The 24500-nt window shown below is 47.0% G+C and overlaps 1 protein-coding gene across 3 annotated transcripts in view; it reads right to left on the reverse strand.

The window, feature by feature from the left end:
- The window catches only part of Slc41a2 (solute carrier family 41 member 2), a 76110-nt gene that overhangs the window by 35705 nt on the left and 15905 nt on the right, over nt 1-24500 (reverse strand). For 2 of the 3 annotated variants that reach the window (XM_041665105.1, XM_041665113.1), the window contains exons 2-6: nt 16729-17446; nt 15280-15387; nt 6090-6161; nt 3433-3577; nt 498-644 (exon numbers count right to left, since the gene is read on the reverse strand). In XM_041665105.1, the coding sequence (XP_041521039.1) occupies nt 498-644; nt 3433-3577; nt 6090-6161; nt 15280-15387; nt 16729-17283 (1027 nt within the window). In that variant the 5' untranslated portion in view covers nt 17284-17446. Of the gene's footprint in view, nt 1-497; nt 645-3432; nt 3578-6089; nt 6162-15279; nt 15388-16728; nt 17447-21040; nt 21052-24500 lie in introns of those variants that run through there. The other variant, XM_041665121.1, reaches the window with a different exon arrangement.

A 24500-nucleotide genomic window follows, 5' to 3' on the forward strand; every position in this document is an offset into this window, starting at 1 on the left:
GGATGAGGAGTTGAAGGTGAGCAAATTTGTCCACATAGCAAATCTGAGGATATCCTGGGAGCACAGAAATTAGCAGCCTCAAGAAGGAAGGGTGGGAGTGGGGCAGAAAGGGGAAGAAAGAATTTACAGAGGATAAACATTTTCTTAAGAGTTCTGAACTCAGTAAGAGAAGAAAGCACACGAGAGCCACAGCACATAATAAATACACAAGCTACAGTGTTCTAGTCAACTTCATCACTAGTTCTAACATCACTTTCTTTTTTTTTAAATATTTATTTACTTATTATGTATACAATATTCTGTCTGTATGCCTGAAGGCCAGAAGAGGGTGCCAGACCTCTTTACAGATGGTTGTGAGCCACCATGTGGTTGCTGGGAACTGAACTCAGGACCTTTGGAAGAGCAGGCAATGCTCTTAACCACTGAACCATCTCTCCAGCCCTAACATCACTTTCTAATGACCGAATAGTTCCACATTTAGCTTCAAGTCAACTCACCCAGGCAGGAGTACAAACCCTGACTGATCCACGCTAATATGGCGAGAGTTATCAGATCACCAAAACTAGCAGCGATGGGTGTGGCCACGTTGTCAGGGTTTATGCCTGTCTTCTTTGAGCCAACGATAACCCCGACCATTATTATTCCTAGAAGAAAGAGTGCCCGTTACTCTTGAGGCTGACTCAGGAAATCCATCCCCCAAACACTGAAACACCCCGCACAGACAGAGAAGCAGCACACCGGTTCTGGCTGGAATGCTCAGATAACTGACAGAGAAAACAAAATCCCCTTTGGCAAAACCTTCAGCAAACTGCAAGAGATCCCGGAAGACATCATCGGCTCATTGTGGCATTTACTGTAAAATTACAGAAAAAAACTAAAATTCTGAATTTAATGAGGCATATGCTTTAAATGTAATACATATATATATATCCGCAGATTTTTATTTTAACCTGTGAAGAATGAAAACACTAGCGTAGAATCCTGCTTATATGCACCCCAACAAAACACACACCCATATACGGTGTCTACAGTGAAGTGTTGAACCCCAGAGTTTAGAGCAGGAACCACGTATAAGAGAAGATGGCGTGTGCAGGGGTTAAGAGCACTTACTTGTTCCCAGAGGGGACCTGGGCTCAATTCAACACTCATCTGACACTCTGGTACCCAGACATACATGCAAGCAGAATATACACTCATATATACCAAATAAAAGAAAAACCAAAAACATTAAGAAAAAAGGGGAAATGGCAAGAATAGGTCTAAAAACTGACGCTCTTTGATGGCTGGATTGCTCAACTATTAAGTGCAGACTGGCTGTTCTTGCTCCACATGGTAACGTACAGCCCTGTGGATCTCAAGTTTCTGGGGATACTCCTTTTTACAGCCTCCGCGAGCACAGGCATGCTCGTATTGCACGTACATACATGAAGGCAGGACATTCATACACATAAAATAAAAATAACTAAATATTGAGAAGAATAAAGAAGGGTTATGGCCAGGCAGTGGTGGCTCACACCTTTACTGACAGCACTCAGGAGGCAGAGACAGGCGGATCCCTGAGTTCAAGGCCAGCCTGGTCTACAGAGTGTGTTCTAGGGCATCCAGGGCTACACAGAGAAACCCTGTCTTAAAAAAACCAAACTAAATCAATAAATCAAACAAGCCAGCAGTGAGAGTTATCTGGACGTGATGGTTCATGCCTTTGGTCACAAACAGCATTTGGGAGGCAAAGGCGGGGATCTCTGTGAGTTTGAAGCCATTCTGGTCTACAAAGAGTGTTCCAGGGCTACACAGAGAGACCAACTGAACTTCAGTGACGACATTCTACAACGTACGAGGTGCCTAGTATAGTGCTCATATCAATAAATATAAAGAAGCTAATCCTGAAAATTCTAAGGTTATTTTTTTATTGGGGGGGGGGGGAACTATTGAGGCAGAATTTCCCTGTATGGCCCTGGTTGTCCTGGAATTCATTCTGTAGACCAGGCTGGCCTCAAACTCACAGAGGTCTGCCTGCCTCTGCTTCCCGAGTGCTGGATTCAAAGGTGTGCACCATTAGCACTTAGCTCAGTTAAGTTTTTTAACTTCTATTTTTTAACATATAGTCAAAATATGCTACATTAAGCATCAGCACAAGGTTATATTTATATTGTCACAGAAACTTAACCTTTGGGGTTTTTGTTGGGTTGGTGTTTCTTAGGTTATACTTGTGCGCTGGTGAGAGAGGACACACAGGGGTGAGCACTGCTGCCCCCACGGGCACTGGTGTTGGGTTCACCCTTCACCCTGGGCTGTAGTCACAGGGAATTGTGAGCTGCCTCAGGGGGTTCCTGGGAACTGAACTCAGGTCCTCTGGGAGTGCAGGAAGTACTCTCCACCAAGAATTTAGATGAGGGATTGCTTTTGAAACAGAATTTCTGGAATTCTTGCGACAGGCCGGAAAGTCCCCTGTGTGGTTTCCAGGAAGGTCTTTCTTAAGTCTTTGGGAAAACGGGAACACTGGACTGCCTGACTGAAGACTGAGCCAGGGTGCCTGGCAAAGGGAACAACCTCAAAAAGCCTGCTTTCTACAGTGTTTATAAATATTTAAATAAATAGGGCGGTGGTGGCACATGGCTTTAATCCCAGCACTTGGGAGGCAGAGGCAAGTAGATCTCAGTGAGTTTGAGACCAGCCTGGTCTACAGAGCCAGGGCTACACAAAGAAACCCTGTCTTGAAAAACCAAATAAATAAATAAATATAAATAAGTAGTAACATAAAAATACATCTGAACTAAGATTATTTAAAGCTTATGTGGATATTTTCTGTCATTTTCATCATGAACAAATATTTAACAGTCACACATCCTGGAGGCGGACGTAGAGACCCACAGACAAACATCAGGCTGAGTCTGGGAATCCTGCAGAAGAGGAGGAGGAGAGAGGAGCATAGGAGCCAGAGGGGTCAAGGACTCCAAGGGAAGGCTCACACAATCAGCTAACCTGGGCTCAGAGGGCTTCGTAGTGAGCCGACAACGGGGAAGACCGCATGGGACTGACCTATGCACACTGCTTATATGTGACAGTTGTGTAGCTTGGTCCTCTTATGGAACAGGGGCTTTTACTGGCTTTTGGGACCCTACTTCTCATACTGGGTCGCCTTGCCCAGCCTTCATACCTGGGAGATACTTAGTCCTACCGCAACCTGATATGCCATGTATTGTTGATATCCATAGGAGACCTGCCCTTTCCTGGATGGAGATAGAAAAGGAGGGGATTGGGGGCTGGGGGTGGGGGTATGGGGGAGAGGGACAGGAGAGGAGTATGATGCGGAGAGGCTGCACACAGGATGTAAAAGAAATAGAATTTAAAAGAAAAAGTCAGTATCCTGGGAAGTCGATCCTTTTATTAAAAGACAAAAGCTGCCAAGGGGAGACTTAGAGCTGCACTCACCCTGCAGAAGAGATGCAATGAAGGCGGTGGCCACGCTGCTGGAGCACAGAAGTATGGAATGGCTGAGGTAATACTTCCCTTCTGGAATCCAGCCCAGAACGATCGCTGCCACGGCTGCTAAGAATCCAACCACTGTGGCCTGGACCTACCGGCGGTTTTTGTAAAATCCAGGTGGGTAATTTTTAAAACATTAAATTTTCATTAGTCAATCGCTGCATACAAAATAGTCCGAAGAAGTGCCGTGTATGGCAACTGAACCACCTTCATTTTAAAGAGGCTACTGGATTTTAGTTTTAATATCCGGTGCCCTCTTGAGGAAGAGACCTGGTCAGTCGGCTTCATCAACTCAGACCATGAAACCCAATGTGGACAAGTTCAACAGAGCCGCCGTATACGGGCTGCCCGTGCCTACTGCAGCATTGCCAGGGCGTAAATTCCACTTCAGACCACTTCAGACAGTGGGCTTTCAAATTGCCCTGACCTGCGTCAACACGTGTGGCCTTCAGGACCACACTGTTTTTGTTTGTGTTGTTGTTGTTGAGACAGTTTCACAATGTGGCCCTGGAACTCACTTTGTAGACCAGACTGACCTCAAACTCACAGATGCTGAGAGAACCCCTGGAGCTGACGTTAGAGATGGCTGTGAGCCACCCTATGTGGGTGCCGGGACCCACACTCCAGTTCTCTGGAAGAATGGCTTGAGCGCTTAACTGCTGAGCCATCTTCAGGCCCTCCAGTCTGACCTTAACCAGCACCTCCACGTTCATCTTCTCCGTCACAAGCAATGCTGGTGGAGCTCAGGGAGAAAATCGCCATTCCCCAAACCCAACACACAGCCGCCATCTTCTCCTCTTCCTTCTGTCTGTGGCAACCAGTCCCAACAACCACCACCTCACCGGTGATCACCTGTGGTATCATGATGGCTCTGCCCAAGTCCCCCATTTATCATGTATCCTTGGAGGAGGAAGCCAAAGAGGCATTGAATTTTAGCAACTAGGATTGGCAAATTCCTGGGGACCTCTGGCAACCATCCTAACCAACAGTTTCAGGAAAGAGGACGGCGAGGGAGGGTAGAGATGACGGGAGGACAGTGTGCTGCAGGCTGAGGTGGGGACAGTTATGGGGACTTGAACAGACCACTCACGGCAGCCACGGCTTCAGAGTGTTCAGTGTTTAAATCAACGATTCTCAGTTTCTTGATTTGTTATAGCACTCTATTGATTTATAAATATTTGGAAGGTCTTGGTTTTGTCTTGTTGTTACTGGGTAGGACAAACTTCTTGCATGTTAGGCAGGTAGTCTGCCACTGACTGACATCCCTCCCTAGCCATTTGCCAGTGTCTTTACCACCCTGCCTGGGTTCCTACATGGTCACGCTGAAAGGTTCTTAGACATTTCTAACAAAATACTAGCACTGAAGAAACAGACTGAAGCCAACAACAGTTGTGTAAATCAGCGAGGGCTCTACAGCTGGTTTATGTTAGCGGCAAGGTCAGGGCTCAGATTTTCTTGTTCCAGTCCTACAAACTTAGAGGCAACTGCACAGACATGAAAAGGCCTCTATCTCAGGAACTCTTTTATCCTTGAAAGACAATGCAGGAAATTACATTCCACAACCATGTGTTCACTCTTACAGCCTAGCTGAGCTAACATTAAAACTAGTATATCCTCCGGCTGCTCACAGGAGCTAAAGAGTTACTCGTGGCGGCTGGAGTCATTACTGAAGAGTTAGGACTTCTCTTACAGAAGACACACCTTAGAGTACCAAGAGCTATAGCTCTATAATTCCTGGTTCATTCCATATGTTACTGGTAAGGGAATGGATTTACTAATATTAACAATGGCAACATTAACTAGGGAAAATCAACATAAACAACTGGGTGACCACAATATCCAGAAAAAAGCTCAGTATAATTAAGCAACTAATATACTTAGAAATCCTGGAGAAGGCAGATGCCGTGTCCTGTAGAGCCGGGAGTTTGAGATCAGACTGAGAAACAGAGTGACATTGTCTCACAAAAACAAAAAACTAAAACTAATACAAACGGAACACAAAGAGCAGGGCATGATGGCACGCCTCAGAAACTGAAGCGGGAGGATTCTGAGTTTAAGGCCAGCCTCAGCAACACCAGAAGTCTGTCTCGAAAATAATAAAGACGGGGCTAGAGATGGGAGTCAGCTGGGAAAGGACACTGAGGTTTCAGAAGCCCTTGCCTGTTCCAGTCTCTGTCTCTGCCTTTGGATCAGGATGCAAAGTTCTCAGCTACTGCTAAAGTGCCATCCCTGTCTGCCTCCAGCCACGATGATCATGGACTAACCTTCTAAAACTGTAAGCAGCCCCAGTTAAATGCTTACTTTATAAGAGTTGTTGTGGTCATGATGCCTCTTCATAGCAATTAGGACAGTAACTAAGACAGTACTTAAACAATGAATTCTTAAAATATTTATATAAATATTTCTACTAAGCTATGGTGTACTTGTAAACTTTTTTTACAACTTGGAAGAAGTTGACCAGTTTCTAGAAACAGAAGACTTTCAAAGGCCATGGGCATCAACTGATTCCATCACCTTTTGGGGTACTAAGTTATTGCTTTCTTGCATCATGAAACAAACAGTGAATTTCACCCCCAAGATCTATAAATAAATGTGCCACATACCTGCTTTAAAGCCAGGTTGCCAATGATCAGATTCCACTTCTCAATGGGCGAGTCCATCTTCCCAACATTTACCTGGTGAGGGGAATATCAGCATCGCTCTGTTATTGGTTCTATTTAAGCTAAACCCGAATCTTTAAGCACAAACACACCTTTAGCAAACCTACTATGTGTGCCAGGAGCTGATGGCACATGGTTTTGATCCCAGTACTCATGAGAAAGAAGATGGAGGATCTCTGTGAGTTTGAAGTCAGTCCAGTCTACAGAGTGAGTTCCAGGACAGCCAGGGCTACAGAGAGAAACCCTGTCTCAAAAAACAAAAACAAGGCGAGGTGGTGGTGGCACACGCCTTTCATCCCAGCATTCAGGAAACAGAGGCAGGCGAATCTCTGTGAGTTTGAGACCTGCTGGGTCTACAAGAGCTAAAGAGCTAGTTTCAGGACAGGCCCCAAAGCTACAGCAAAACCTTGTCTTGTCAAGTCAAAAAACAAAACAAAACAAAACAAAACAAAAATCTACTGTGTACAGCCTGTGTTCAGAACAATTCCAAACTTACACCAACATGCTATCTGGCTTGGCCAAGATGGGAAAACTGTTTTAGACAACAAGTTACAGTCACCCATCTACTGGCAGATGTTATGACTACATCAATTATCATCCTCCCATGCCAAATTTGAATTGAAGCCCAATAGAAATAATGCTATAATTTTGAGCTGTTTGTGCATAATTCCATAGCACAAAACAAATATAATTCAAAGAGTCACTTGCCAAAGAAGAGGATATAAACAAATCGTTCAAGTGTACATAATCTATATTTGAATCATGACAATATTAGCAATAACTATTAGCATTCAGTTCATAGATTTTTGATGGTATACCTCCACATATATATTTTTTTCTGGCAAATGGAAGAACACTGTCCTAAATAAGGCTAGTCTTCACATAGTCTACTGCTGTGTAATCTACACAATTTTCTCAACTACTCAGGATTTAAAAAAATATATACATCCAAATTTTCCAAGTTTTGTCATGTAGTAGTTTGGAAAGCAATGGAAAAATCATTAGCAATACATAAACACACACTTGTAAATACATCACACTGAGTTAGGTTTTAATTATCCATCATCTGCCGTGGAAGATTTTCAAATGTTATAAAAACATCTGGAGCCAGTGGGATGGCTCAGCAGTGAAGGCGCTCACTGTCCAACACGGCAGGCAAAGCCTAGTTCCTAGAAGCCACACAGTGGAAGACAAGAGGAGGGGGGACGACTCCTGCAAGTTGTCCTCACCACCCACCCCCCCACACACACACGCACACATACCCACACCCCCAAACCCCCCACACACAGTATGCGCCTGCTTACACTCAAACAATACACTAAATAAATAAATTTTTAAAGCTTTTTAAAAATCTGCACAAGGGTGAGTAAAGGTGATACAGCGCACACAAGGTTCAATAAACAAACACGGAAACACAGCTCCCTAAATCCCTTCAGTGTTGCCTGGATGCCTGTGTTTCTAGGGCTGACCACTTGGTACTGAATAACCAGTTAGGAGCCTCCTCCCTGGGAAAGACTAACTTTCCCTCTCTCAGCACCTGTTAGGTCACATTACTCCTTCCAGTGGGCCCCAACTTACAGTGTAGCCAAAGTCCTTACAGCAGGCCACAAGACCTTCTGTCGGCTGGCCCTGGACAGCTAGCTCCCCAACCTTGTCTTCTAGGATTTCCCCTCTCTCACCTGGCCCCAACCCTAGGGACTCCAGTGTCGTTTAACACAAGGCTTCTCAGACCTTAACAGTACATCGTACAAACCTCTGGGGAGTTTACTTGTTAGATTTATTTTATATGTGTGAAGGTTTTGCTGTCCACACATAGATGAGCCCTCAAAGAAGTCAGAGGAGGGTGTCATATTCCCCTGAAATTGGAGTTCCATATAGTTGTAAAGCACCATAAGGGCCCTGGGAATCTAACTCAGGTCCTCTGCAAGAACAGCAAATGCTTGTGAGAGCTGCTCCATCTCTCCAGTCCCCAGAGTCTATTTTTAAAAAAGATTTATTTATTTATTTATTTTGTATACAGTATTCTGTCTGCATGTACGTCTGCACACCAGAAGAGGGCAGCAGATCTCATTGCAGGTGGTTGTTAGCCACCATGTGGTTGCTGGGAATTGAACTCAGGACCTCTGGAAGAACAATCAGTGCTCTTAAACTCTGAGCCATCTCTCCAGCCCCCTAGAGTGTCTATTTTAAAACAAATTACTAGTTTATATTGGTTCAGTGGTTGTGGAATGGTCCAAAATTTATGTTTCTAACAGGCTGCTGGTGCTGACATTAAAAGACCCTATTTTAAGAAACACCCACTTTAGCCTGGCTGTGGCGGTGGCACGTGCCTTTAATCCTAGCACTTGGGAGGCCAAGGCAGATCTCTGAGTTCAAGGATTGATTGGTTTACAGAGAGAATTGCAGGACAGCCAGTCCTACACAGAGAAAACCTGTTTCAAAAAGAAAAGAAAAAAAAGAAAGAAGGAAAGAAAGAGAGAGACAAGGAACACCCATCTTGGGCTGAGAGATGATGGCTCAGCAGTTAGGAGCACATGATATAGAAGATCAGAGTTCAGTTCCCAGCACGCACATCAGGCAAATAAGACACACTCTTCTGGCTTCCAAGGACACCCACATACACTCAGCATGCCTCCACACAGACACATACACACACATGCCACATACACACGGCACGCCTCCACAAAGACACACATACAAATACATACTCATGCCTCATACACACGGCACGCCTCCACACAGACACTCACACACACATACAGAGGTTCCCTTCTTTCAGATAACTCTAGCTTATGTCAAATCGACATAAAACTAGCCAGCACACTGCCTTGATACCCACCCCGCAAAGAGACTACTAGATTCACCTTTATGAGACAATATTAACATGTGGATTAAAGACAGAAAATCTTATTTAAAATATATTCTTTTTTTAACTGGATTCCCTACAGCAGGGCCTATTTAAAACAGAACAGCACAGCTAATCCATTATGAGTCTAAACAATGCTGGACAAGGCTCAAGAACAACAAATACTTCTCGATCAATTTCTCTGAGGTAACTGAACCAAAACGTCACTCCTGGCAAAGGGACCAAGTTGCTTCAATGCCTGTGGTCGTAGCCGTATTTATCAGAACAAAGTCCGCTTTGCTCAAGTGAAACAGGAGCCGCCTCTCTGCTCCCTTCCAGTAACACAGTCTTCCTCCTCCAACGCTTCCAAGACCTCTCCCTCAGTTTCTCCTGGAAGACGCCTCCTGGACTCAGGTCTAGGCAATCCTCATGGTCTTCCTCAAAACCACAGTTAAAAATGAAAACAACCCACATATGCTTTTTGCTTTTCCTTCTTAAAAGCAAAGGCTGGGGATACAACAAACACACATTCCAGCTGGGTGCCAGGTGACCCAGCAGCTGCACCGAAATTCAGCATGTCAGTCAAGGTCACGATTAAATAATAAGGTACTGGAGTAATGAATAAGTAGTAAATTTAAAATTTAACCATTTATCAGAATTTCATTATTCGATTGTTTTTAAAAATAGTGTTGTGCGGTGTATGCATGATTTTTGTGTGTGCGGGTGCACATCTGTATTGTGCATACAAGCTCGTGCAGAGGGCACCCCAGGGGTCCTCCCCTTAGTTTTCCAGCCCAGCTGTCTCACAGGCCTGCACCTGTCTCTGCCTCCCCAATACTGGGATGACAACCATGTAGCGCCACCTCTGGCTTTTGTAAGCATCAGGTTCTGGACCACAACAGATCCCCACACTTGCAAGGCAGCCACTCTGTCCGCTGGGCTATCTTCCCAGCCCCTGTAACTTATTTTTTTTTTTGACCTTAAGAGTTTTAAATGTATTTATTATATCATATCATGACTTGAGAAAAGAACGGATCCTTAAACCTTGGGTTTGAAAATACAAACACAGAGTAAAAGAAGAGGAAGGAAAAGCATGAATTCATACTCATGTATCAGTACCAGGTCAGAATCTTTTCAAAACTGGAATAACAGATTTTAATCATCTCACACCGTGAAAGAAGCACACTTCTTTCCTCCTCTTCCAAGCACACTTTTTATTCCAGAAGTTTCCAGAAAAATAACTGCTATCTCTGCAAACAGCGACTGGCTATTAGCAAGTTCTACAATGCCAGCACTGTTTTACAGAGTACAAGAATAAGGACCTTCTGTCCATGTAATCCTTTTAAATAAATGTACAGTTCCTCTTACATATTGGTTTTCTATCATCATTGTGGTGAGGAGGTGTGTGGAGAGGTTGGCTGGTTTTCCTTCTTTTCTTCCTTTTTTTGAGATAGGGTCTCACTATGGCTGTCCTGGAACATCTATGTAGACCAGGCTAGCTTTGAACTCATAAAATCCACCTGCAGCTGTCGCCCAAGGACTGGTATTAAAGGCATGTGCCACCATGACTGGTTGGTTACCACGAGACAGGATCCGATGATGCCACCCAAGCTGGACTAGAACTTGTCATGTGCCACCGGCTACGTTTAAATCCGTGTCCTTTCTGCTTCAGCCTCCTAAGTGCTTGCAGCCACCCACCCCCACGCCTAGCTCTACCTCTCTGGGGTTTTGTTGTTGCTGTTTGTTTGTTTCTTTTGTCTTGCTTTTAGACTCATATTTGAATGCCTAGTCACCAGGGAATGGCACTATTTGAAAAGGTTAGAAGATTAGGAGGTGTGGCCTCGCCAGAGGAAAATCATGAATTCTAAATGTTAGGTTGAACTTTCAGATCTTAAGAGAAAAATAATTGCCAGGCGGTGGTGACAAGAGCCTTTGCTCCCAGCAATCGGGGGCCAGAAGCAGGCCGATCTCTCCGAGTTCTACATAGTGAGTTCTAGGACAGTCAGGCAGTAGAGACCCTGTCTGAAAAACTAATCTAAACAACAGCAAATCCCTAATTAGAATGCGTCGTGTGGAGAGCTGATATTGGGACTGGAGGGATGTCTCAGCAACGGGGAGCATTGGGACTGGAGGGATGTCTCAGCGTCGTATGGAGAGCTGATATTGGGACTGGAGGGATGTCTCAGCGTCGTGTGGAGAGCTGATATTGGGACTGGAGGGATGTCTCAGCGTCGTGTGGAGAGCTGATATTGGGACTGGAGGGATGTCTCAGCAACTGGGAGCATTGGGACTGGAGGGATGTCTCAGCAACTGGGAGCATTGGGACTGGAGGGATGTCTCAGCAACTGGGAGCATTGGGACTGGAGAGCTGATATTGGGACTGGAGGGATGTCTCAGCGTCGTATGGAGAGCTGATATTGGGACTGGAGGGATGTCTCAGCGTCGTATGGAGAGCTGATATTGGGACTGGAGGGATGTCTCAGCGTCGTGTGGAGAGCTGATATTGGGACTGGAGGGATGTCTCAGCAACTGGGAGCATTAGGACTGGAGGGATGTCTCAGCAACTGGGAGCATTGGGACTGGAGGGATGTCTCAGCAACTGGGAGCATTGGGACTGGAGGGATGTCTCAGCAACTGGGAGCATTGGGACTGGAGGGATGTCTCAGCAACTGGGAGCATTGGGACTGGAGGGATGTCTCAGCGTCGTGTGGAGAGCTGATATTGGGACTGGAGGGATGTCTCAGCGTCGTGTGGAGAGCTGATATTGGGACTGGAGGGATGTCTCAGCGTCGTGTGGAGAGCTGATATTGGGACTGGAGGGATGTCTCAGCGTCGTGTGGAGAGCTGATATTGGGACTGGAGGGATGTCTCAGCGTCGTGTGGAGAGCTGATATTGGGACTGGAGGGATGTCTCAGCGTCATATGGAGAGCTGATATTGGGACTGGAGGGATGTCTCAGCGTCGTGTGGAGAGCTGATATTGGGACTGGAGGGATGTCTCAGCGTCGTGTGGAGAGCTGATATTGGGACTGGAGGGATGTCTCAGCGTCGTGTGAAGAGCTGATATTGGGACTGGAGGGATGTCTCAGCAACTGGGAGCATTGGGACTGGAGGGATGTCTCAGCGTCGTGTGGAGAGCTGATATTGGGACTGGAGGGATGTCTCAGCGCCGTGTGGAGAGCTGATATTGGGACTGGAGGGATGTCTCAGCGTCGTGTGGAGAGCTGATATTGGGACTGGAGGGATGTCTCAGCGTCGTGTGGAGAGCTGATATTGGGACTGGAGGGATGTCTCAGCAACTGGGAGCATTGGGACTGGAGGGATGTCTCAGCAACTGGGAGCATTGGGACTGGAGGGATGTCTCAGTGTCGTGTGGAGAGCTGATATTGGGACTGGAGGGATGTCTCAGCGTCGTGTGGAGAGCTGATATTGGGACTGGAGGGATGTCTCAGCGTCGTGTGGAGAGCTGATATTGGGACTGGAGGGATGTCTCAGCGTCGTGTGGAGAGCTGATGAGCATTGGGACTGGAGGGATGTCTCAGCGTCGTGTGGAGAGCTGATGAGCATTGGGACTGGAGGGATGTCTCAGCGTCGTGTGGAGAGCTGATATTGGGACTGGAGGGATGTCTCAGCGTCGTGTGCAGAGCTGATATTGGGACTGGAGGGATGTCTCAGCGTCGTGTGGAGAGCTGACATTGGGACTGGAGGGATGTCTCAGCGTCGTGTGGAGAGCTGACATTGGGACTGGAGGGATGTCTCAGCGTCGTGTGGAGAGCTGACATTGGGACTGGAGGGATGTCTCAGCGTCGTGTGGAGAGCTGATATTGGGACTGGAGGGATGTCTCAGCGTCGTGTGGAGAGCTGATATTGGGACTGGAGGGATGTCTCAGCGTCGTGTGCAGAGCTGATATTGGGACTGGAGGGATGTCTCAGCGTCGTGTGGAGAGCTGATATTGGGACTGGAGGGATGTCTCAGCGTCGTGTGCAGAGCTGATATTGGGACTGGAGGGATGTCTCAGCGTCGTGTGGAGAGCTGATATTGGGACTGGAGGGATGTCTCAGCGTCGTGTGGAGAGCTGATATTGGGACTGGAGGGATGTCTCAGCGTCGTGTGGAGAGCTGATATTGGGACTGGAGGGATGTCTCAGCGTCGTGTGGAGAGCTGATATTGGGACTGGAGGGATGTCTCAGCGTCGTGTGGAGAGCTGATATTGGGACTGGAGGGATGTCTCAGCGTCGTGTGGAGAGCTGACATTGGGACTGGAGGGATGTCTCAGCGTCGTGTGGAGAGCTGACATTGGGACTGGAGGGATGTCTCAGCGTCGTGTGGAGAGCTGACATTGGGACTGGAGGGATGTCTCAGCGTCGTGTGGAGAGCTGACATTGGGACTGGAGGGATGTCTCAGCGTCGTGTGGAGAGCTGATATTGGGACTGGAGGGATGTCTCAGCGTCGTGTGGAGAGCTGACATTGGGGCTGGAGGGATGTCTCAGCGTCGTGTGGAGAGCTGACATTGGGGCTGGAGGGATGTCTCAGCGTCGTGTGGAGAGCTGATATTGGGACTGGAGGGATGTCTCAGCACTCGCAGAGAAAGCAGTTAAATTCCCAGCACCCATGCGGCTGCTCACAATCATTTACAACTGCAGTTCCAAGGAATCCGAGGCCCTCTTCAGGCCTCTGGGGGCACTAGGCACACACGTGTACAGTCAAGCAGAATATTCATATACATAAATTTTTTTAATAAAAGGAACCATTATCGATCTGATTAAATGACATTTGCAGAATGGTCTCCTCCTCTCAGATCCTGGTGTGACTCACTGCCCTTGTTTAGCTTCCAGTTTACACAGCGCCTGCTCAGAAGGATGAGCTCCGTGTAGGGATCAGTGATCTCCACAGATGTGATCTGAAGCAGCCCTCCCAAGTCAGCCTTCACCACATGACCTGCACTAATTCTCCCCTCCCCCGTTGGTAGCTGAAATGATCTGCTACGGGGAATCTCTGGAATAAGCCAGAACAGTTCCTGAAAGGCTCCGGTCCCAGGTCCAGTCTGTAATCTCTTGTATTTTCGGTTGTGAGCCTAGCTAGCCTTTAACAGCTGAGCCATCTCTCCGGCCCGCAATTTTACACACTAAAACCACAAGGCGGGGCGGGCAAGCAAGTGAGATTTTACAGAAGCACACAATGGCGGTCAGAGCAATGACCCCTTGTTTCGGGGATTTGTCCAGGTCGTCCCGCTTCAGGTACCAAGTGAAGCCATGCTTGGCAAACAGGCAGTCTCAGCTGAGCTTTAAGTGGACCACTAGATAAAGCAGTTTAACACCTTGGTCTGCTCTACCTTTCTTCTGACTTCAGATGACTGTCCACTCTCATTCACTTATATTAACTGTCATGCCGGGAATGCTGGTGCATATCTTCAATCCCAGCTCTTGGGAGCCAGAGGCAGGAAGATCTCTGAGCTTAAGACCAGTTTGGGCTACATAAAGAATCCCAGGCCAGCCAGGGCTACAGAGTGACACTTATCTAAAAAAAAAAAAAAAAAAAAAAACACTTTTTTATTTCCAAGTGTTTGCCTCATGAATGCACACCACATGGTTGGTGCCTGGAGGCCAGAAGAGGGCATCGGATCTCCTGGAACTGGAGTTACGGTAGAAACGGAAACCTAGTCCCCCCCAAGGAAAAGCTCTCAACGTCTTAGCCATTCCCCTGGTCCCTATGTTTATAGATTCAACGGTGGATGATAAATCAAATTGTGGGGTTATATACTATAAAAAGATGTAGCCCTGTGTGTTGGCATACGCCTTTAATTCCAGCACTTAGGAGGCAGAGCTAGGAGGATCTCTTGTGAGTTCAGGGCCAACCTGGTCTACATAGCAAATCTGAGACCCTATCTTTCAAAATAATAGAGCCAATAAAGTATCTAATGTTGATCAACTGATATGAAAAGGTCAGCAGTATATATTTTAATGGGTCAGATTGGAGAAGAGCATACACAGGATTCTAATTTCGACTCTACCAACCACCCCCACATACAATGCATCGCACACTGATAAACATGGCCAGTGTGGCCTGGCACCGACGGGGGCAAGCATTTGCTGATAAGGGAAGGCAGGTCTGCATTCCCACATGAGAGAACCCCAAGAATTTTCAGGGCACCGTGTCAGTCAAAACTATTTCCCACAACTCCGAGGTCCAGAAACTCACCAGATGGAGGAAAGCAACCCGCCTGTCACACAGACTCTCCGAAGGGAGGACTAAGCGGCACACACTCTGGGACGCAGGGGAAAACTTACTGCGGTGGATAGTCGGGATGCCAACGTCATTTCCAGGTTCCCTTTGAGGCCGAGCAGCGCAGGGACTAGAATGAACACTTCTGTCACGTTCCTGAACACCTCCCAGTGCTGGGGACAAGAGGAACAGCCGCTCTTTAGAACGAGGACATCTCTAAAGACCCCGGGCTTCTGCTTCTAACATTGCTTCTCCTTTTCTGTCACTGAGACAGGGTCTCACCCTGTGCCCTGGTTGGCCTAAAACTCAGTAAGTAGACCAGGCTGGGCTCCTGAGTACAGGGATTAGGGCGTGCACCACCCTGCCTGGCTTTGCTTCCCTGTCTTAAATACAATAATACAAACGCAAAAAAAAAAAATGTTTTGGGCACTGGGAACAGACTGGGGACGTAAGCTGGGGGACTGAGAACCTGCCTGACATACAGGAGGCCGTGGGCACCATCTCCAGAACCACACACAAATGGAGGCAGGGGCAGAGGTGGAAGAGGAGGGGGAGGTGAAGGAGGGAGTGAAGACAAAGAGGAGCAGCAGTTTGGGTGTGGAGATGAGGATCAGAAGTTAGTCCTTATTTTAGTGCTACATTGTTTGAACACATTTCAATGAGCACATGGAAATTTTCTTTTAAAATAAACTATTTCAAAAGACTGCTTGCTGACTGGGCTTTTCTTTTACTTGGCTTATTTTGGGGTTTGTAAAAGAGTTACTTTATTTGCAAGGAATACGTCAAATCGAAGATAATGCTTGACCGCTGGGGATACAGCTCAGGCTCCTGCCACACGTGATGGTCCACTCTCAGCACTGCAAAGATGTTATCCTATGCAAAGCAACTGAATGAGAAAACGTGAAGTCAAGCCAGATGTGTGCACACCTGTGATCCCAGCACTCGGGGGAGGCGCTAAGGCAGGAAAGACTGCAAGCTCAAAGGTGTAGAGTGAGACTCTATTGAAAGAGGGGAAAATGGAGGAGGAAAGGAAAAGAGAAAGAAGGGGAGGGGAGAAGGGAGGAGAGGAAGGGTTTGGGTGAGTACGCATAAGGACCCAGATTCAATACTCAGAACCTATGTTTTAAAAAAAAGAATGTGATGTCACATGCCTTTAACCCCAGCACTTGGGAGGCAGAGTCAAAGGCAGCTGGATCTCTGTGAGTTCAAGGCCAGCCTGGTCCACACAGTGAGTTCCAGAAGAGCCAAAATGATGTGGAAATTCCTGTTTCAAAGTAACGAATCAATCAATCAATTAAAAACCCGGAGAGCCAAGCACGGTGGCACGCACATGACCCCAATGCTGAGGAGGCAGAAGCAGGCAAGACCCCTAGAGCGTCACTGGCTGCCAGCTGAGTCCGTCAGTTCCAGAGAGAACTGAGAGACCCCGCCACAGGAAGACACCCACGGTTGGCCTCTGGCACACGCGAGCGCGGGCACACACACAGTGTGCGGAACTGAAGATGAAAACTCACCTGTACTATGTCCAAAACCATGCCGGCAGAAACTGTTCCAAACCCGGCCAGCAAGAACGGCACGAGAATCTGCAGAGCCATGACGCCGCTGGACTCCTTCGGGAGCTTCCGGTTTGTTTCCACAATAACATCATCGCCCTCACTGGACAGATCTTCGTCCTGCAGCATGGCGGTGGTTTCCGAAGCCTCCCTTCCGTCGCAGTAGCTATAGCTGGCGTAGTCGTCGTACTTGGGGCTGCAGCTGGCTGGCGCGTGCCCACCGCCGCCGCCGTGGAAGGCCTGCTCCGAGAACTCGTGGTAGTCCAGATGTGGCTCTGACCTCTTGCTGAAGGTCTGTGCTCCGCCCGACAGCCCGTCCTGCCAAAGGCCGTTCGCTTTCTTATGCCTGTCGTCCTGGTTCTTCTGGTAGATGACCGGCACCATGCTTAGAAGTAAGTTCAAAAACTTGTCAGACTGAATGGTGTTTAGATTTAAAGTCCAATTGACAAAACCTCCTCCACTGTCGGGGCTGCCACTTGTCTTGCAGGTGACAGATCTTCCTTTGCTGTGAGTCATGTTGTCATCACAGAAAGCCCTGTGTCCTCCAAACTCAAGTTCCACCAAGCATAGCAGAGCCTACGCTGTCCCAGCGCTCCCCGAAGTTAAGCCATTGGCTTTGCTGTACAGGGAACACTCCCACTGGTAAGAAACATTCAGAAGTTCTAGAGAGGGATTCAATCTGCAATGAAAAAAATAAAATTTAAAAACTTAGATTAACTACACGTATACTGATTTTCATACACTCACAGGAGCCATACTCTGAGTTGGACACAGATCGGTTTTGTGACATACAAGCGTTTTTTTTTGTTTTTTTAAATAAAAATACAGTGCAGAATCCAGATGTGGTGGTGCACACCTTTAACCACAGCACTCAGGAGGCAGAGGCAGGGCGGTCTCTGTGAGGTTAAAGCCAGCCTGGTCTACACAGTGAGTTCCAAGTGTGCCAGGACTACAGGGTGAGATCCTGCATCAAAAACAAAACAAGCAAGATGTAGAAACGTTTTGCAAGCTATCTTGGATAAAAGCATTTTTATTTTTTATGCTCCGTGTAACGGAAGCCCGTGTGAGGTCTTCGGCTGCCTCTGAAGTTCTACAGTGAATAGATACAGTGAAGGAATGAAGTGATGGCATCTGTGGGACACAGCGGTACAGTCCCGCGGTTGCAGCACGAAGGAGGCCAGGCCACAGCAGAGGATTACCAAAGACAGACAGCAGTCTAGGTTACAGCGAGACCTCTTTCTATCCAAACCAGAGAAGAGAAGCCATGGCTCCCATCGCTATGGCAAGGACTCAGAATTAAACTGTGCTTGTCTCCGAGTTTCGGCACCAAAATAAATAAATTCTCTTAGTCACTTAAACGTAACAATATAAAAGACATAGAAAGTATATATGTGCTGGTTGTCTGAATGAGAATGCCCGTATAGGCGCCTAGATCTGGATGCTGAGTCCCCAGCTGATGAGCTGTCAGCGGGTAGGACTGGCCTTGTTGGAGGAGGTGTGTCACTGGTGGGATGAATTTTGAGATTTCAAAGGCCCGTGTCAGGCCAGTGTGTCTCTTTGCCTGATCAGCTGCTCCAGCACCACGCCTGCCTGAGGGCTGCCATGCTGCCCTGCCCTGATAATAACAGACTAACCCTCTGGAATGTGAGCAAGCCCGCCATTAAATGCTTTTCTTATAGAGCTGCCTTGGTCATGGTGTCCTTCACAGCAACAGAACAGTGACTAGGCTGTATGCCATTTATGCTATTTCAGCTACTACAGGCAATTTGAATGCTTTTATTTCTGTGGCACTGTGGGCTGAGCATAGGGCTTCGTACATGCTGTGTAAGCACTCGCCCTCTGAGATTCCATCCCACATGGTTTTACTTTTTCATTTTGAGGCAGAGTCGCAGTTGCCTGGGCAGACCTTGAATTTGTAATCCTCCTGCCTCATTCTCCAGAGTAGCTGGGATCATGAGCCTGCACAACCAGGCACAGATACAGATGACTTCAAGTAGAGAGAAGCCCCATGTGGTGGCGCACATCTCTAATCCCAGCACTCTGGAGGCAAAGGCAGCAGATCTCCTTGAATTTGAGGCCAGGCTGGTCTACAGAGTAAGCTCCAGGACAGTCGGGGGATAGGTAGTGAAACCCTGCTGAGGGAGTGGGGGAGGGATAGAAATCAGAAACTGCACTTTTGCTAATATCCCTGGTGATTGGCATACACAATCAAGTGTGAGATGCTCTAAGACACTCGATAATCTGATCTACCCTGGAGACCACGCATGAATGTGAACTGGTGTGTAAACAGAGTGAACACGCACACACTACCAGCCAAAGTAGAAATGGTGGTAGCAGTGGAAGACAGCATGGCGTGATCTACTAAAACAGAAACAGCACACACACCCTACAGCCCCATGACTTAAGAATCCCACCCTAAGCACATATCCTGAAGAGACCCTGTGTAAGACAAGATGACAAAAAAGAGGGGGGAGGGAGGGAGAGAGGAAGTGAAAGAGAGAGAGAGGAAGGCAGGGAAGGAGGAAGGGAAAAGGAGGGAAGAAGAGAGGGAGGGAAGGAGGGAGGGAAGAATAGAAGGAGGGAGGAGGGGAGAAAGGGAGGGAGTGGAAGGGGAGGGGGGAGAGGAATGCAATGGATAGATCCATGAGAGGATTCAACTCAGTCACAAGAGAATGAATGGTTCTGTGTGAGGAATGGTATAAAGCCCGGGGTCCTTCACAGGTACTGCTTACTGAGCTTAAGTTTCACGGTCTTAACGAGCATTTACTACAGTTCTCTGAATCATGCCCATGTCTTACAAAGGTGCTTGGGGCTAGAGACCTGGCTCAATGGTTAACAGACAGCACTTGGTGCTCTTGCAGAGAACCCAGTTCCAACAGGGCTGCTCACACAACCACCTGGAACGCCAGCCCCAGAGGATCCTCGGATGCCAGGCACACACGCAGCGTGCATACGTGCATGTAGACAAAGGCTCAGACTCACAAGGTGAAACTCCAATCTCTTTAATCTCCAGTATGAGCGGTGCTGTGGCAGATCTTACCACAAACCCAGACATTGCTCCCTTCCTATGAGAGGATGATGAGCTCCACCTGTCGCCATGGTTTCCGGGACATTCGTCAGGATGACACATCTTCATCTCCGCTGACAGTAGGTCTAGCCATGATTCATTTAGGCTGATGGAATAAAGGCAGCGGCCACACACACCAGGAGGAATGATTCAGGGGATCTGACCCCAAATGGCTACTTACTTTCCTTTAGTAGAGCGTCTCCCACATACTGAGAAGCTAAAGGTTCCAGTCAAACGTCAAGAGCTTCAAAATAACACTTCCTAAAGATCTGAATCTCAAAGCCCAGAACAGTTTCTTCTGAAATTTAGCACTTCCTGGGGCAGTCAGATGACTCAGCAGCTGAGGGTGACAGTGACCGCCCGGCCTTGCAAACCCTGAAGACTGAAGTCAACCCCCGGGACCCACATAGATGTTAAAGGGGAGAATCAACTCCACAACTGTCCTCTGATCTAACATAAGCAACAACAACAATAGTAACAACAGCAACGATGATGATGATGACGATAAATGAAAGGTTTTGAAAGTTAAAAACATCGAGCAGTTAGGGTTATAGGAAACTCCATGAGAACTGTAGCATTAACGCCAAATTTTTAAAAAGCTGAAACTGGTGGCGCACGCCTTTAATCCCAGCACTCGGGAGGCAGAGGCAGGCGGATCTCTGTGAGTTCTAGGCCAGCCTGGACTACAAGAGCGAGTTCCAGGACAGCTAGGGCTGTTACACAGACAGACCCTGTCTCGAATCCCCCCCCCCCAAAAATAGATAAAATAAAAGAGAAAGAAAAAAAACCTGTTTACTAGAAACTACATGGTTAAACGGGGATCTGTAGTAATATGAGCGGCGGGGCTGCGTCCCCGGCACCCGGCTGCCCCCACGGCTAGCTTTACCCAAAATAATTACACGGAAACTGTATTCTTTTAAACACTGCTTGGCCCTTTAGCTCTAGCCCTTACTGGTTAATTCTGATATCCCGATCAACCCATCTCTAATAATCTGTGAGAACCGGTCTTACCGGGAAGATCCTAGTCTAGTCCATCCTGGGTCGGAGCTTCATGGCTGTGTCTGCCCGGGAGCGGGGCATGGTGTCTCTCTCTCTGAGGCGTCTGTGCTCACTTCCTCTTCCTCCCAGCGTTCTGTTCTGTTTACTCCTCCCACCTATCTTCTAACCAATGAGAGCCAAGCAGTTTCTTTTTATTTAACCAATGACCTTCCTCCATCAGGGATCTTTTTTAATTTAGCAGGTATCATGGAAAAAGTCTAGTACCTGTATAAGATTATAGACAAATGTAAACATTGTTTCTTTTCAAAAAGGAAAAGACGTGTATTTGGGGCCTGGGCTGCCAGTCCTGGCCACTCCGCAGGAATGCATTCTGTTCCTTCCATTTTCTCTTTATCAACTTGGCTTTCAGAGGGGTCCTGCCATACTAAACTTGCCTGATGGCACACCAACTACCTGCTTAGCCCTCTAACAATACCACTAAGTACTTAACTGTGTGGGGTCTAAAGGACTGGTTTTGGGGAGTTTCCTTTATGCAGCACCCAAAGAGCCCTGGCTGCCCCCTTTCCTTTCAAAACCCAAATCAAAATAACACCAATCAATCATTCTCTCTCTCTCTCCCTCCTTCCTTTTTTGTCTCCTTTTCTGTCCCTCAATCAACCTTCCCCTCCCCCTCTTCTTAAGACAAAGTATCACTGTATAGCCCAGGCTAGCCAGGAACTCACTACGTAGACCAGGCTATCCTAATACTCGCAGAGATCTGCCTGGTATTCATGCTGGCCCATTCATCATTTTTAATCCTTTGATTTCATCATTCTTATCCACTGGACTTCCTGCAATGGTTTTTCTAGATGACCTAGACCAACCAAATTCTACTCTAAGCGCGCTCTCTTCTCTCTCTCTCTCTCTCTCTCTCTCTCTCTCTCTCTCTCGCTCTGTGTGTGTGTGTGCGTGCCTGTGTGTTCTCCTGAACCGAACACAGGTCCTTGTCCATGCTTGGTAAGCAATCTATCAGGTGAACTGTATTCCCAGACTCCTGCAATCCAATCCCCTTTACAAGTTCCCTCCTTCTGTACTTTCTACCATACAGCCCCCCACACCCAGAACTTTTGCCTCAAAGACCCTACTAAAATATGCCGCTTCAAGAAAGTCCCCCCCCCCCGGGTTAGTGCACAGGGAGGAGAGAACAGCAAACATTACAGTGACCAAAAAACAGTTAGCATGGTCCTCCACACGTGACTGAAGCAGCTCAAGCGAGGAAGGGCTTGTCTGTCACAGTCTGGGGGCGACGCGGTGGCAGTGGCAGGAGCTGAGGCGCGTGCTCGCACTACAGTGGCGGGAGCTGAGGCACGTGCTCACACTACAGTGGCGGGAGTTGAGGTGCGTGCTCGCATGGAGCCACAGCCAGGAAGCAGACATTGTGCTAGTTAGTGCTCAGCCTGATTTCCTTTTTCACTAAATTTGACCCAATCCACAAAAGTCTGCCCCCATGTGCTGGGTTTATCTTCTCTCTTCAGTTAAACATTTCTGGAAAAGTCTTCATAGCCACACCCCAAGATGTGTCTCCATGGTGATTACAAATCCAAGCAAAGCTGATAGTGAAAAATAGCCATATCATACTTACTATTTATAATTTTTATTTGTTTTTCCTTTTTCAAACAGTATCTCATTATACAGCCCTGGCAGGCCTGGAACTCTTCATATAGACCAGGCTGACTTTAAACTTGCAGCAATTGTCCTGCCTCTGCCTCCCAAACTGGGATTACAGGTGAACATTATCACAGAGGGCCCCATTTATATTTACTTTTTGGGGGGAGAGGTTCAAGACAGGGTGTCTTGGCTGTCCTGGGCTGTCCTGGAATTCACTCTGTAGACCAGGCTGGCCTCAAACTCACAAAGATAAATCTGATTCCCTCTGCCTTCTGAGTGCTAGGATTAAAGACATATGCCACTATGCCTGGATACAATTTTTTTTAAACTTGTAATAGTTAAAACTATCCATTTAGTCTCCCACTGGCAATTATGAGACAGAAGGCAACTTGAACTTCCTGTGAACGGGTATGGTAGTCCACACCTGTAATCCAAGGCACTAAAGAGGTGAGGCAAGAGTGTTGGGAAAATTATTTTTAGGTGTATTACTTTTGTGTAAGCTGGCTTTGTTTATCTCTGTGAAGCCGTGATTCCTTACTTGTCTAAAACACCGGATGGTCCTAATAAAGAGCTGAACGACCAATAATGAGGCAGGGACAAGGCTAGGAGGGGCTGGCAGGCAGAGAGGATAAAAGGAGAGAGGAGGAGGGGGGAGACAAAGAAGATCAGGGACTAGCCACTCAATCAGCCATGGAGTAAGAAGGAAAGTAAGAAATACAGAAATAAGAAAGATTAAAAACCCAGAGGGAAAAGGTAAACAGGATAACTTAAGTAAACCTGGCAAGAAACAAGCCAATCTAAGGCGGGGCACTCCTAAGAATAAGCCTCCGTGTATGTGATTTATTTGGGAGCTGGGTACCCCAAAAGCCAAAAGAGTAAAACATCGGGCTGGAGAGATGGCTCAGAGGTTAAGAGCACTGGCTGTTCTTCCAGAGGTCCTGAGTTCTATTCGCAGCAACCACATGGTGGCTCACAATGAGATCTCGTGCCCTCTTCTGGCCTGCGGGCAAAACATGCAGCAGGCAGAACACTGTATACGTAATAAATAAATTTAAAAAAAAAAGAGTAAAACATCATACAACACAAGAGTACTAATGGTTCAAGACTAAGGTTGGGCAATTTAGCAAGATGTCTTAAGAAATGGGTGGAGTGTAGCTCAGTGGTAGAGCGCTTGCCTACCATGCACAAGGTCTTTGGTCTGATCCCCGAAACTGTAGGAAAACAAACATCATGGCAGCGTGAAGGCTTTCTCTGCCATTCCAAATGTGCTATTCCTGTTGTCTCAGATGGGGCATGTTAGAAATGTACAACGATGGGGCAGATATATGACTTTCTTTTGCTGTTGCATCTCAAGAAAAAAATCTATTCCCAGGCAAAAGTGTAAAGAATGAGGGGCGGAGTCAGCAGCTACCCTATGAATACAGGTGAAAAACAAAGCTACAGTAATTTATATACTTTACCCTATCATTATTTTATTAAGCTGATTTACAAGTACTCAGAAATATAAGAATTAATATTCCCCCAAACACTGTCCTGCCTGATTTTATAGTAAGTTTATATATAAACTTTATATAAGTTTACCTCTAGAGTGCAATAAAAACTGTGTTCTGCTCAACGCCCACATCAAGCAGCTCAAACCGCCTGTAATAACAGCTTCGGGAGAACACAATGGCCTCTAGCTTCCAGCCCCCATGGGCATCCGCACTTACATGCCCACACAGGGTACCCATGTACCCACAAACACACAAACACACACACACACACACACACACACACACACTCTAAAAAGCTGGCCAGTGGGGCTGTTTTACTTTCTCGATCCCCAGGTGAGCTTTATTCATTAAAATACAATTGAAATGCCACTACAGTACACAGAGCTGGCATCTAAGAAAAATCTTGACTTCGTTAGCGTCAATTGGAACCTTTCCACCGAAACTGCATCCAAGAACTGACAAGCTTGACTTAGGTAATTTGGAGTGAAAGGGCAACTGGCCACCATACAATACTCTGGCACTCTGGA

Source organism: Microtus oregoni, unplaced genomic scaffold (assembly GCF_018167655.1).
Source record: "Microtus oregoni isolate MIOR12 unplaced genomic scaffold, Mior012 000001F_ref0000356, whole genome shotgun sequence".
Classification (NCBI taxonomy): Eukaryota; Metazoa; Chordata; class Mammalia; order Rodentia; family Cricetidae; genus Microtus; species Microtus oregoni.